The sequence below is a fragment of the Botrytis byssoidea genome (genome assembly GCF_014898295.1).
Source record: "Botrytis byssoidea strain MUCL 94 chromosome Unknown BBYS_041, whole genome shotgun sequence".
In the NCBI taxonomy this organism is placed as follows: domain Eukaryota; kingdom Fungi; phylum Ascomycota; class Leotiomycetes; order Helotiales; family Sclerotiniaceae; genus Botrytis; species Botrytis byssoidea.
The window spans coordinates 68,564-83,052 of record NW_024065882.1 but is presented as its reverse complement, the minus strand read 5'-3'; the positions used below and the strand labels follow the sequence as shown (position 1 = coordinate 83,052).

Sequence of the window (14,489 nt, the reverse complement as noted above, 5' to 3'; positions counted from 1 at the left end):
ATGGTAGTTGCATACCAATGAAAGCTCGACCGCTTGTCATATCTGGTTTATTTTATAGTGGCGGCTGGTTGGCGCCTGGGCGTTGGCGGCATTTGCACCGCGCTAGGGGAGGCTAGTTTCATTAATAAATTGGTTTATATCTGTACTTTTTCTCAATATTGTGATGAGGTGCTATAATGCGATTCGATGAATATTGATAAGGTAGGATGAGATGAAGAGTTGGGCATTCCCGAAGCTGTCCTCATATTAACGTTTTCATTAATAATTCGTGAGTTGAATATAAGCACGCTGTGTGTGTGAGCTAGAGAGTAAAAATTAACTTTTTGCAAGTTCAGGTTTAGTGGTGAGATCAGAAACAGAGGAGAGGCTAAAGCTCATCCTTGGGTTGTGCAGTGGATTTGTGTATTGAATTACTTTTTCGAGGAGCAGAAAGGTATACAGACCATTGAATTCGTATTGTGAATATATCGACTGGGTGGTGAGGTTATTGGCAGAGCAAGATGGGAAGAGCGGTGGTTTCAATGGTTTATATACTGGAAAAGATGATAAGATCATACATAGGTGGAATGATTTGTGATGACATGAAATATTGTCAGTCATTAAGATGCAGTATTCATATTTCTATTCTCCCATTTTGCCAATATGAATTAATTTCAAGGTTATGCTATATTTTCCTCTTCGAGTTCCAAGCTCATCTCACCTTGATATAGAAGCTGCAATGCATAAGAAATTCAGAGGTTGGAACCTACAGGCGTTCTTTATTACTAGCTCTCTTAGTGTTGCGATAGTTCCCTTTTTTTTCGCCTTCGATGTCGCTGTAACTAGGGAGATGGGAATAGAGGATTGAGAGGAGTGAGTTGGTTAAAATCATATACGCTGTGGTTATCGTTCTAAGGATCTAGTAAGGTAGTGGAACATGCCAGTGTAGGTGATCCACAAATTTGAAATCCTGAATGGATGGTATGGAAGTATATCTAATCAGCTTGAAGAGGAAGTGTATAGGAACCGATTCGCATGGCATATCATCAAATTAGTTTTCTATGAGGTTGGAAATCTGTGATGAAGGGGTTGGTGTAGAAAGTTATTGGTGTTTGTATGGATAGCTCGAATGAAGGCTATAGTTTTTGCTGTTATTTCTTCTCAGTTCACGCTTTCGTTATTGTTTTTGATTATCATGATTTGTGTATTCAAGCCCTCTTTTACAGTTCAGATACCAGGATTACAATTCTTTACCCCCAGGTCGCATTGCGAAGTCGGAATGTTGCTTGTAGATCTACCTTCACAATCATTCACAACAAACAAATGATTGAATTTATCTCATTAGTTAATTGCTTGAGTCCACTCTGGTACGGGACCTAGAATGTTTGTAGATGTCTCATGCTAAAGGAATCTGGGGACGTGAAGCTAAACTATCAGACACAGGAAAGTCTTGTGACATTGTATTTAGCATTGCTATGAGATATTGAATTACATTAGGGAATGACAATCGAAAAGGTCGATCTGGTGTATGTCAAGGGATTCACGGGCCGATACGCATCCGAATGCGGTGAGAATAGAGGTTCTGGTACCTGAACTAACTAACTATTAGCACGGAAGCGAACTAGAAGGCAGATCCAGGAAAACGCGGGAACTAGAGTAGACTGGAATTAGCAGAAAGACTAGGGGACTCTCAAAAGCGGTGTACATATGGTGGGGGTGGGCAAAGCTAACAAGATAGACGATGGAGTAAAAGGGGGTCATGATAGCCGAGTGACAGGTGGGGGAAAAATGTTGGTACTGGGATTGAGAGCATCATCATTTGATGAAGAATTTTATGATTAGTACTAGCTGTTTTACATAATCTAAAAGAGAAATTTGAATCTTATTCTACCACTTGAATTCCAAAATTTGTTCCGTAGGGCTGCTGCCATGTCGACAGTCGTGACCACATAATGTATTATACGGTACTTGATTCTCCGGTGAATTGTGTAAAACAGCTCAAGCTTAACCGATTTACTAATGAATTTCAGACAAGAGATTAGTACCAGGAGTATCAATCATCTCAAAGATCCAGATGAAGCGAATAGGATGTGTATGGTTTAGGTTTCCAATTTAATTGCGAAATTACAATAGCTTGTAGGACGTGAATACGACTATAATTCTATAGGATATGAGTTCAGAACCGCATGTAAGGTCGCGTTCGCGTACAAATTGGTTGATTTTAGGCACAAGCAGCAGTCTACCACAACATCGTCTATATTCTCCCTGAGGCAAGGTGTGAGTAGTGCGCGCAAACTCGCAGGTTGTAAAACGTAGATATATTCGGACCAGAATATTACGTTCCTCCCACCGCTAATCCTTGAAGGTGGTTGGTTGGTTGAGGCAGCTCATAGCTTTAGGGCTGATTCTAGTCGATATTCGGCTGCAATTGAGCAAAATTGATGGGTGAGATGATTGGAAAGAGACTGCCTGATGATATTGTTTGGAAGTTAACTTCGTAGCTGTCAATTTGGGTGATAGGGTAATGGTATTGTCAGGTTCCGAATCATATGAAACATAAATTTTAAGTGATGTGTCGGAGTTGGAAGGATGTTAATATTCCAAAACCTTGAGTTGGCTTTGGTTGAATGATCCTAGAGATGTGGATTTTAGAACTCCCCAACTAAGCCAATTCTGTTCTCTTACAATATTGGGTTCCGTAACTCTACACATCAGGCAAACTCAGATTACTCAATGTGATTTTCTGTGTATATGGCAAAAAATATCAGGGATTCTTTCGAATCTGTAGCGTTTGTGGTAAGTGAGATAAGTTTTTCGTAGCAATTCATTTTGGGCACACGATGGAACTTTCTTGAATAAATTCATTCTCATACCTAGGACAAAGAAACTTATCAACTGATACAAAACAATCATCGAGATATGATTGAACAATAGCATTGATACTCTAATCTGCTGCAGAATAACTACTCATAGATTCTATAAAAGCCAGCTTTTCGACGACTTTTAAGAAATATCCTCATCATTCATTAGATTCATCTGCTCATCACAACATACTACAGCCAATCCACTAACTTCCCCCATAAAATCGTCAACATGTCGCAACTTAGCGTCCCCAAAGACAACGTCCTCAGAGCGAAAACTAGAAACAAGAACAAGCCGAAGTTCAAGAGGAACAAAAACCAGGTACAGAACCAATCACACAGCTTCCCGAGACCCCATACTTAGAGATTTCACCTGGAACCGACGAACCCCAATCCTTCGACCCCTTCGCGGAAGCGGAAGAAGTCGATCTCAAACAAGCCAAGCAGATCCACGTTCGCGCTCAACAAACCCAAGTACGAGCTAAAATCGGTAAAGACGGAAAGAGAAAACCACATTGGGTCACCACCATCCAAGGACTTCCCGAGAAGTTCGAGAAGAAAAAGATCGTTCAACACTTCAAGAAGGCCCTCGCTTGCGCAGGCAATATTGTTGCAGACGAGACTTGGGGTGAGGTGATTCAGTTACAAGGAGATTATAGGGACGTCGTCTTTAAGTTTCTCACTGGAAAGCCTGGGTTGGAGTTGAGTGAGAGTGTTGTTATGGTTCATGGATAGATTGGGAAGATTGTTTACTCGCTGGTCGGGAAACAATAGGTGAGAGGTAGTCCTTTTATTTGTAATCGTTGATCTAAGTACAATAAATTGAAACATTTCCTTTGTTGTTTGTCGAATCTGAATGAATGAATCAATTACCCTTTCTAGTGAAAGGAAAATTTAAGAGGTTTTTACCCACCAAAAAAAAGCTCCTACATGAATGCGATACTATGACTACAAGAAAATCTGTGCTCTCCTTTCTTTGAACTACTGACCTGCCTGCTAAATGTAAACTTGTAAACTTGTGAACTGCGAAATGCTTAATGTCTTCGCTTGGAAGATTGTTCGATCTTTATCGTTCTGGTTCCTTTGTGTATGAGCGATTCGGTCTCAAAAGTCCGCTCTGTACTAATGAACATACTTAGTTGTGTTGCGCTCGCAAGATCTAACTAGAAAGTCTACGAGACAAGTAAATCTCCACGGGGGTGGTCACCAACTCCCTTCTCTTTCAGTGAGATCTCGCATGCCACCTATACCATACTGATTACAGTTTCTTTCATTGAAGACATTGTGATCAGGAAAGGAAAGAATAATGTTGATCATAAACAAGTGCATTCATGCGCAGCTATTTCAGCTAATGATCCCTCACTTCCAGTCTACTTCAAATATTTCTCGGCATCTTCACGGCTTCCACAACAGATATCTCGAGATCACCTGCAGGTATAGAAGGAAATTTAAACATACAAGCTGCTCATTATCATCCCGTTTTGGCTGTAGAAACGTGATAAAACCTAGAAAGATCTGAAAATCAACTAAATATAAAGATAATAGCTCCGAGGATAGTGTTCAGGGAGATGGAAACAAGCATTATAAAAGACCCATGAAACCTTGCCTTGGGCTCGATACTTCATAGACCGCTCCTCAATCTGCTTCGAATAATTCAGAGACGCCTAGACCGCTAAACGGGAACGAGATGCCACGACGAGCAGTTTTGGCGCCGGGTTTTGGATACGAGGTACATATTGTAGTATATGGTCTGCAAATTAGTTGGATTTGTTGGGTCAAGTATGATGTCCACGGGGCCTTTGGGATAACGCGTATCTTTCAACCCAACATTGGTTGTTCTGCTTTAACTTTCCAAACTCGCTTAGAGTTGAGGCAAAGTTGTTGGCTGCTTTATGGTAGCTCTTCTTCCTTTTGAGAATTCTTAAGCTACGCTTCCTAGCATACAAATATCGTTGCTGTGTAATATAAGCATGTAATTTAAACCATGCAGGACTGACACTGTCGTTTGAGCAACATACGATCTTTTTATGGTCATTTTTCTTTTCTGGCGTCTCATCATTCAATCAATCTACGAATGCAAAACCAACTTCCAAACTCTAAAGAACAGACTCAGATACGCTTCAGACTATTTAAGAATCATCAATTTCCCTGTTCTTCATCATCATGGAAGTAGGTTGTATGAAATACCAATCCCATATGCCCGTTGCACATCCCATTTCCACGGTTTATATACACTACCTATGAGAAAATCGCAAAAAATCAAGTGTGTAGACTTGGCTCCAGTTATTTTCCTGTTCTGATTATTGGAATCACGCCCCTTCCTCTATTAGGCTAGACAAAAGTTCTTCGAAATCTCAGTATTCCGGTTTTGCTTTGTATATAAATACCACTCCCTGAGCAAAAGAAGGGGAAAAAATAAAAAATAAGAACGATTGAAAAACCTGATTAGGCACTCCAAGACGCGGTACTCGTGTTATATGGTTGATTTTTTAGTGTCCACAGTGCAGGTTATGCGTTACGGACCGGACTCAATTCCATACTAATTCACAAATGAAAGGAATATATCGGCTGTCATTTTTCATCTCATTGTACCATCAGTTGCTGTTATTACTGTCAACTTTCAAGCAGTCACTATCGCTCCACTTTCCACACTTCATCTGTACTTGGGCTTATAGAATATAGCCCAATCTCGCTCAGCACATGTATTTCGCGGTAGCTCTATCCAGAATATCGCATTCCTATCACTACCCTCTTCTCTTCTTCTTGCTATTCACATACACTTGCACATATCCTCCACCAACGAGCAATTCTTGCCAAAAAAATTCAACGAGAAAACATGATTTTATATACACTTTATCTTTTCCTAGACTGAAAACAAGGTTTAACCGAGCGATATATGTTAACTTCAAATCACATTCCTGTGGGTATAAATACATCCCTCATGTCTGAATCCCAACATCCAAACATAAACTCAAAGGTGGCTTTGCCACTATGTGGATTTCAATAATTCATCCTTTTGCACCATTTCTTGAATTCTCAGTCCTCTATTCACAATTCTCATTATTAAATTCCTTCCCAAGTGTAACCCCTCTTGTATACTCAGACCGAATGTCAAGATTCTTGCTGTCATTTCGACCTACGATAGGATGTAAAGTTTGCTGTTGCTAGCAATTTCTCTCTGCTGAGTTAATCTTACGTATTCTCGTTGCTTATTACCAGGGTTTTTAGGTTCGTAGAACTCAGATTGGCAATCCTCTTTCAGTGCCACGTCTCAACTACATCCTAATCAGCTGGCAAGATGAGAAACCCATTTCCGTCCGTTGTTTGCCTGACTGTTCTCCATTATCCTTTTGTCTTTGGTCGCCGGTGTATGGTTTTATATACCATGATAAATTCCATTACTAGAAGCCCCCTCACCGAGCAATGATTCTGCAAGAGTGAATATCAAAACCCGACTCCCAAAAATCTCACACCTAGCTCATCCATCTCCAATCCCATTCTTAGATATGAAAGCACACTGACCTTACAGAAGAAGATCTCTACAAAAATTTAACCCCAGTATCGACGCTGTCGATGAGGATTTCCTTTTCTGGAGACCGTATACATACTCCAAACTCCCATTCAGCATCAAATTTCACACTAGAGTCCAGTCAAGCCATCGACTTCCCAATCTCCACCGACGACTTACCAATTAGACAAGATAGTGACAATAACAATCGTAGTAATAAGAAAGCGACAGCAAGAAAAAAAGTTGTCATTCCCAACCGAAAAATATCTTTCACCACCCCAGAAAACACACAGATACACACAACTCCCCCATTCACATTTCATTTCCAACCCCATCCCACCATAGATCAACGTAACGAGAGAACTTCCCACATCATACACACCCACCCATCCACCCATCAACGTAGATATATCTCAACAAAACCATCCATTCGATTTTCCTGGATGCGCAAGCTATCTCCAACTATCTTCTTGCACCACAAGCTTATTTTCAAACAATTCACAGCACAGCTTATATACAGTCTCTAACCATAAACCCAACTCCCGAACCTCTTTGGATATATTGTTGTGGTTGAATCTAGACCATTCACCGGTTCATCTCCCTCTTATTCTCCATCCACATGCCTTCAACCCCACCACCTCTCATCTCATCTCCCCTAGAACCCAATCCGCTCCAATCCAATCATCCACCCATTCATCCACCCACCCAACCCCCCCCCCCCCCCTTCCCCTCCTTCCCAAGAACAAGAACCAAAAAACTCCATAGACAGCTACCGAGCTACATCTAACCAGTATAAATCTAATCAATCCCCACCTCATCAATCCCCAGTCCATCAACCTAACCCCTATAACCAATCAACCCAACCCATCCCTTTCAGTCCCCCAATCTCCCATAGATACCCCGGTCAGACAATACTCTAAACGTTTATATTCCATAGGACAGACCATCTAACATATCATATCATATCATATCATATCCCGAAATGCACAGAAACGGGAATTCCTTACATTGCCTACCTTACCTAGGTATGTTATTGAATACTCTTCCTCCCCCCGCAAAAAATAATTCCGAGTATCGCTTATCCCCCCTCTTCTTATCCATATCTTCTACCTTCTCAAGTCCTCCTCCACAAGTTCTCCTCCTCGAATTCCAATTCCAATTCCAGTTCAAATTCCAATCCCAATCCCACTCCCACTACCACGACTACGGAGAACCAAACAACCAAACAACCAAACAATACCATCCACGTATCCACGTAGGAACATCATTACTCCAGCAAACCACAAACCACAAACCACCCCAGATCATTATCGCCATCGCCATCGCCATCGCCATCCTCCTCCTCCTCCTCCTCCTCCTCCCCACCATCCCGAATTCTCAGACTCACTCTCCCTTCATCACATAGCTCCATGCCCATGCCTACAAATCCATACATGGTTCTTACGTGCACAACCAACTCGTCATCAATAGTCAACCAACTCACCCTCAACCCCTCACCCCTCAACAATCAATAATCAACAACAAATACCTCTCCACCTATCAGCTAACCTGGAACTAACTATAACTACCTATACGTCTCACCCCTTCCTTCTCCTATGCTCAATATGATTCACCCTTCATCGTTCATCGTTCATCGTTCATCGTTCATCGTTCATCGTTCATCGTTCATTGCTCATCATCCACATCCACATCCATCCATCCATAATCAAAACATTTCTACAAATACCTTTCCTCTTCTTCATTTCCAAATATATCCATCCACATATACATGGAATATTTTCTTCACACATCCTCATAAATCTTATCCCTTCAACTCATCTATTCATCCACCCATCTAACCCAAGCGAGAGATTGACGAAAGGGACCATGACCGGATATGATTATTTATGTTTATACCCATATCCATTTTCTTCCTCAATTCCCCGCTCCTTCTTTGCTCCCTCCCTCTTTTCTTCTCCCTCTCTCCTCCCTATTTTCCATTTCTGATTTTCATTCAAGATCAGCTCTTCCACCATCCCTTGCATTCCCATCTTTCTCTTCATCTCCTTACACTTATATTATACCTCTCTCCTCCTCCCCCTCCCCCTCCTCTCTCCCCTTCCGCAACTTCAACAAACAAACCTTATTCTACCTCCCGCCCGTAACACTTCGTCTCATAACACCTCACCCCTCAAGTCCTCTAAACCCTCTCATTCATCTGTGATCCTAACCTCTTCCTTACCCTCATCCTTCGTTCCTCACACACTCATCATCCACGTAATTTCACAATCTAGCTAATCAATAGAAAAACAACTACAACCCCATTTCGATCACATCCAAATCCAAAATCAAACCATCAAACATGATATCCTCATACTCACATAAACTACACCAACCATCAACAGATTTTCAATTCCATTGTATTTTCCCTTTCTCAAATAAAAAATGACGAAAACTCCCAGTGGACTATGTACATTTTGTACAGACTCTAGAACCCACCCCACCCCGTTATCATCCGCATATCCATCCATCAATCCATTCATCTGCATTCTATATCAAGCAGCCATGAGATTCTCCAACCCTTCCACCCCTCCAACCACACCATGTCTACCATCTACTTTCTGTACCACATCCTAGTAATCTTCGTATGTCTCATCTTCTTCTGCAATTGGAAGATTCCGTACATAAGTGCCTCACTAGTTGGCGGACAACCTGGCACATAAATATCGACCGGAACAATACGATCACAACCTCTTGTAACACTATAGCTATAATGATAATACCCTCCACCATTCGCACAACTTCCCATACTAATCACCCATCTTGGATCTGGCATTTGATCATAAACTTGACGAAGAGCAGGAGCCATCTTGTTGGTCAATGTACCAGCCACAATCATAACATCGGATTGACGAGGAGAAGCACGGAAAATGATACCGAGACGATCTTGATCGTAACGTGGGGTTGAGAGATGCATCATTTCGACGGCGCAGCAGGCAAGTCCGAAGGTCATGGGCCAGAGAGATCCTTGTCGTGCCCAATTGGCAATTTGATCAAGTGTAGTTCTGTTTGCGTAGTGTTAGCTTTTGTTCTCACATTCCCTTTTATGATCGCCACTCGAGCGGAAAGGTCCCGAAACACAACAAAGGTCCCAAGTAAAGCGAACACTCCAAACGGACTTCTCTCCCGCTCTTCCCATGCCGTTGCTCTCAATCACACTACTTCCCCTGCAATCCGCCCAGCTCCCCTCATACACCCATCAACTGACCCTCAGATATAAAATCAAACTCACAAAGCATATTGCATAACACCCTTCTTTCCCTCTTGACTGGGAAGAAGCACTTCTCTCCTCTCCTTTCCAGTAACACTCAGTTTGAGATTTCCTCTATCCGCTGGATGTCTAGTTTCCATTGCCTGAACTTGTGCTTGAGCTGGCTTGTTTGCGCTGTTGGAGATTGCTGCTAGGGATCGATAAGGGAGGAGGGATGAGGTGGGCTTGGCTGTTCATAGTGTTAGCCTTGGGTATATAGTATAGTCGATGCCATGAGCAGTATAGAAATTCATGATTGACTTCGCCATCAGTGTATTGGCAGTGAGGAGGCAGAGAAGGGTATAGAACAAAACAAACCTCTCAAAACCATTGCCCCCGCAGATCGTGTAGTCTTGAACATTTTGCTCGTCTTGCCTGTCTCGTTCGTCTTATTCAATCTTATTAAATCTCCCTCCTTTCAATTACTTCAATTGAGAATAACACAAGGAAAGGAAAAATAGAGGGGAGAGGTCGATGTCGGGAATCCCGTAGCGTTCTAAGGTTACCAGCAAGTCGTCGATGTCACTAAGATTCAAATTATTGATCTCGGTTGATTAATTCAAAACTGGTGATTGGTCAAGATCACGTGGCTGATTTATGCTATCCTTATGCTTGCCGCCACCACCAAATAAATCTTTGAGACGAGAGTTTCAAGATATTGTAGATCGACAAACGTGATTTTAGCATCCAGATTGTAAGAATTAGATATTAGATATACTCATTTAAATCCACAGAAACAATTCATACGAAAAACAAAACCTCAGTCTAGCTTGCAAATCAACGTTATCATCTTGAGTTTTTGTCTATCCAAAAGTCCAAACCATTGCAATTCCACCATCATTCTCCATTAAACCATTTCCTTTTCCATTAACTCTACAACATAATGATAAAAATACAAAGTGAGTAAAAGCAAACACAAAGACTAAGCTTCGGACCATACTTCTTCTGGCCGAACATACCTAGGTGGTAGACATATAACAATCTCCCTCGCGCTTCCCGGACATCATACCTAGGTATGCATTTCAGACTATTCGCCCCAACACACCAACAGCCGTGCCATTCATTCTGCTTGAAAAAGCTCGCCCTAAGCTCCGACAATGATATCACCACGACCTCTAGTATTTGCTCGGACTTCAATACTTGAATCGCTTCCCGACTATTCCACACAACTTGCCGAATACCTATGTATGTAGCACAACAACTCAACAGAGGATATACTACAAGGTAGAAAATCGAACACACAAAACAAAATGAAAGACTTTTCAATTAAAGTCCTGTATACCCTGCGTCATCCCAAAAGCCAATCCATATTTATTGACCAGACTTCTTAGCATTTTCCGCCATAGCCGCATCAATTTGTGCATCGACTTGTTCTTCATCAACTTCATTTTCATCAGATTTGGAATTTTCCTTTTCGCTTCTACCACGTGGTGAAAGTCTCTCATCACTTTCCTCTTCACTGCTTTCACTTCCTTGTAGACTATCACGATTGGTTTGACGACTTCGAGTCATCTAGAAGATAAAGTTAGCATAAGTAGATATTGAGAATCGACCAACATACCCATGATCGTACACCCCCAATGAGACCTAAACTATATCCTGTTGCAAAATCACTACCTGGACCTGGACTATCATTTCTTGGAATTTCCAGGCGGCGTGTGAGATGTTGTAGAGCGGATGGGCTTGTGAGGGATCCGGTACTATTTGCTTCGAAACTGTGCATGCGTGCGGGACTACCGGGACGACTGGATTGCCAGAATTGTTTCAATTCTTTGCCCAATTCTTGTCCAGTAGTACTCCAATTCGTTCGGATAGCTTCTCTCATCTCTGCAACATGACGTTTTAGATCGAGTTCGTTCTTTTTGAGCCATGATACATTAAGCTCCTGTCTTGTTGTACCTCGCTTGAATTGACGCGCGATATATTTCTCATAATCCCGAACAATCCTGCGTAAGGGTTAGTAGTGATTTGGGAAACAGAGAATCAAAGACATACTTTGTAATGATACCAGTCGTGCTGACACCCTCAGTTCTCTGCGTAACTAAGAATTTTCCTTGTTCCTTGATGGGTTTGTAAATATCATCTCCCTCATCAGCTCCATATGGAAGATCGTCATGCGCAACGTAATCAATCCTTTTCTCTGCTAGAAATTCTGGAGTAACGATCCATGGGCAGTTCTCCACAACCTCATCCACCCATTTGCAGTGTCTCACAGTCTCAGCTCGTTCTTGCCCAGATAGAACTGTAAGTCCTTTTCTCTTGTGTGTTTCCGCATCTCCTGTAACTCCGACTAACAAATAAACGTCTGGGAATGCTTTTTTAGCTTGTTCAAGCTGTCGCATATGTCTGCCATAAATTAGTTGCAACTTCCAAGTCCCGTGGTTTATATAATACATACCCAAGATGAAATAAATCAAACACACCATCCGCATAGACACGAACTGGTCTGTCAGCTGGGGGTGGATTGGTTTTGTATCCAACTGGATCTGTCAATTTTCCAATTGGTGGTGGGGCCATTGATTGTGCGGTTTCTTCTTTCTCTCCCTCTTGCTCTGGCACTTCTTCATCTCCTTTGGAAATACTTTTTCTTCCTTTCTTTCCAACCCTGTTCGCAATGTCTGTGCTACCTTCAGTTGTGTCCGATGGTTCACCCGGATCTCGCGCATTGTCGGATCCATTAACTGCTACTTTCTCGTGCGTAGATGAGCGAAGACGTTTGGCGGGTGGGTTTTGAGAGTCCATGGAGATAGTCTTCTTGTGACTTGAGCTACGTGTTTCTCTGGTTTCTGGAGCTGTGGATTCGCCATCTTCACCAGATGCATCTCTTGATGAATTTTGTAATTGATCGAGTGTTGAGGATTTCTTGGAAGATGAAGCAGTAGCAGTACGCTTTCTCTTTCCTACACTTCCGCCAGATGATGGAGAAGACATTTTGAAATTTTAGCTTTCAATCTGCAGAATAGACTCGACTGACAGAAATGGGGATTGAGACAAGTCGATTATAAGCTTTCGCGGTTTTGTGTTTAAATTGTAGGTGCTGTGATGTGCTGTGCTGTGCTGCGCTGTAGACAGTTCTTTGACAATTGGAGGAGCTTCCGGAATTTAAATAATTTTGACCAGGGTTTAGTTAGAGGTGGTTGGCCGTTGATGTAATCTTTCTTTTAGTGTTGTGTGGTGGATTAGAGAAATTGATATCAATGCAAAGAAAGTTTTCGAGATTCGAGTAAGAGGGTATGTAGCAATAAATATCACGACGACGATAAAAAACGAGTTATGCTTTCGTTCTCTTGGGAAGAAAAATCAAAAGTTTATGTAAATTTGATGAACATTGAACATAAAGATAATATAAGTTTGTAATAATTGATTTGAATGGAATTGTCTTGTTGTCCTCACATACATAAAGCTAGTTTTAAACTAAATTATTACTAGGTAGGTAGGTAGGTAGGTAGGTAGGCAGGAGGCAGGGCAGGGCAGGCTCGAGGCAGGTAGGGACTTTTTCTGTCTCTTCTTCTCCTTCTCCTTCTCCTTCTCCTTCTCCTTCTCCTTCTCTTTGAAAATCAATCAAATAAACCAGGTTTCTCATGATTGAGGCGTTTTTGGAATTTCCACATAAACCCGGGAATTTCGATATCGTCATTCCAATTGCTATCAGAGCTGGAGGATCAAGATCAAGTAAGAGGTAGCACGTGCGACGCTAAGAGAATCTGAGTGATTGATTGGTTATTGGGGATGATTAGGTAATTTTATAAAATCACATACGTAGGTTCCTAGGTAAGTAGGTACGAGTAGGAGGAGTACAATGTACAATACAGACATCCCTCGAGCACCACCACAACCGTATGTACTCGTCGGTAGATGATATCAAAAGAGACGGTGAACTTTCCTCCTCCTCTCCCAATTAAATCTCACCTACTAGCTACCCAACCCACCAACATTCTCAAACCATGACTTGAAAAGCATTTTTTCACTTTGCAGTTCCGCCCGTTCGTGGGGTAACTTGGTAACTAGGAAGGAAAGCTCGGAAACTTTTATATCATTGCAGTATTATCATTGACCGCATCTCTTAGTCGCAAGGATAAAACATCCTCTTCTCCACTTCAAAGCTGTGACCTATGATCTATTCCCCCCCATCTACTGCAATGCAATGGGTCCAATCCAAGTATAAAAAGCAATGCCAACGATTCGATTCCATTCGATTAGACACTTCATCACTCTACTAGCCATCTATTCGCTACGTCTTTGGAGCCACCTTGGGGCTTAAAAGAGGGGATCATCTGCAACTTATCAAACCTGCGAACATGCAAAAACATTCAACTTAGAAACATTAAATGAACTCGTAAACGCTTTGGTCAGGAGGATGTCAATTGATAATTTTCAAGGTACATTGAAACTCGGCCCTAGTCTAGAGACCCTTCCTATAAGAGATCTGTAATGTGAAATTGAAGAAGAGAAAGAAACGGATTCATCATCATGATAATATAACTCGCTGCGTATGAAGATCGTAAGTTCAGAAAATTTCATGTCGAAGGAGAAGCCACCACACCCTGGGCATCTCTATCATGTTTACTAGATATAACGTTTCCATGACCTTTATACCTTTCCCACTCCATACTCCCCATTTCCTCCCAGCAGTGATGAAGATTTGCAGGAGACATTGCAATGCGTGAATTTATCTCACGTTATGCTTATAGAAATGCACAAAATTCGCAACCCCTTCTATTCCAGATATGGTCGCAAAGATAGTCATTCATCAAGATGAATTTGGTTTGCATAATTTCTCGAGTCATTAACGTCTTCATTTCAACATCCTCCCCTTCCTTCGTCTTCCACTTCATAAATCTTGAAAGATATA

The 14,489-nt window shown here is 41.7% G+C and overlaps 3 protein-coding genes across 3 annotated transcripts; 1 reads left to right on the top strand and 2 right to left on the bottom strand.

Moving 5' to 3' along the window:
- Window positions 1–3,072: 3,072 nt before the first annotated feature.
- On the top strand, window positions 3,073–3,575 carry EAE97_011754 (uncharacterized protein; the record flags this gene model as incomplete). The annotated part of the gene is made up of 2 exons (XM_038882269.1): window positions 3,073–3,162; window positions 3,183–3,575. The coding sequence occupies 2 exons, from the start codon at window positions 3,073–3,075 to the stop codon at window positions 3,573–3,575; spliced, it is 483 nt and encodes a 160-aa protein (XP_038726879.1).
- A 5,141-nt stretch (window positions 3,576–8,716) lies between these two features.
- On the bottom strand, window positions 8,717–10,153 carry EAE97_011753 (uncharacterized protein). Its single transcript, XM_038882268.1, has 3 exons — window positions 9,956–10,153; window positions 9,620–9,827; window positions 8,717–9,392 (listed from the first exon to the last, which is right to left on the bottom strand). The coding sequence occupies exons 1-3, from the start codon at window positions 9,996–9,998 to the stop codon at window positions 8,942–8,944; spliced, it is 702 nt and encodes a 233-aa protein (XP_038726878.1). The 5' UTR covers window positions 9,999–10,153; the 3' UTR covers window positions 8,717–8,941.
- Window positions 10,154–10,326: 173 nt separating this feature from the next.
- On the bottom strand, window positions 10,327–13,439 carry EAE97_011752 (uncharacterized protein). Its single transcript, XM_038882267.1, has 5 exons — window positions 13,397–13,439; window positions 12,036–13,331; window positions 11,633–11,983; window positions 11,199–11,583; window positions 10,327–11,149 (listed from the first exon to the last, which is right to left on the bottom strand). Exons 2-5 carry the CDS (start codon window positions 12,566–12,568, stop codon window positions 10,949–10,951), a joined length of 1,470 nt encoding a protein of 489 aa, XP_038726877.1. The 5' UTR covers window positions 12,569–13,331; window positions 13,397–13,439; the 3' UTR covers window positions 10,327–10,948.
- Between the last annotated feature and the right edge of the window lie 1,050 nt (window positions 13,440–14,489).

Excerpts from the sequence above, each read along its gene's own strand:
- EAE97_011753 (XM_038882268.1), bottom strand. The coding sequence starts at position 9,998 with ATGTTCAAGACTACACGATCTGCGGGGGCAATGGTTTTGAGAG. Across the intron at positions 9,828-9,955 it reads GGGGGCAATGGTTTTGAGAG|CCAAGCCCACCTCATCCCTC; the intron begins GTTTGTTTTGTT and ends CACTATGAACAG. Across the intron at positions 9,393-9,619 it reads GGTGTTATGCAATATGCTTT|AACTACACTTGATCAAATTG; the intron begins GTGAGTTTGATT and ends CTACGCAAACAG.
- EAE97_011752 (XM_038882267.1), bottom strand. The coding sequence starts at position 12,568 with ATGTCTTCTCCATCATCTGGCGGAAGTGTAGGAAAGAGAAAGCGTACT. Across the intron at positions 11,984-12,035 it reads TTTGATTTATTTCATCTTGG|ACATATGCGACAGCTTGAAC; the intron begins GTATGTATTATA and ends AATTTATGGCAG. Across the intron at positions 11,150-11,198 it reads TTGGGGGTGTACGATCATGG|ATGACTCGAAGTCGTCAAAC; the intron begins GTATGTTGGTCG and ends TTTATCTTCTAG.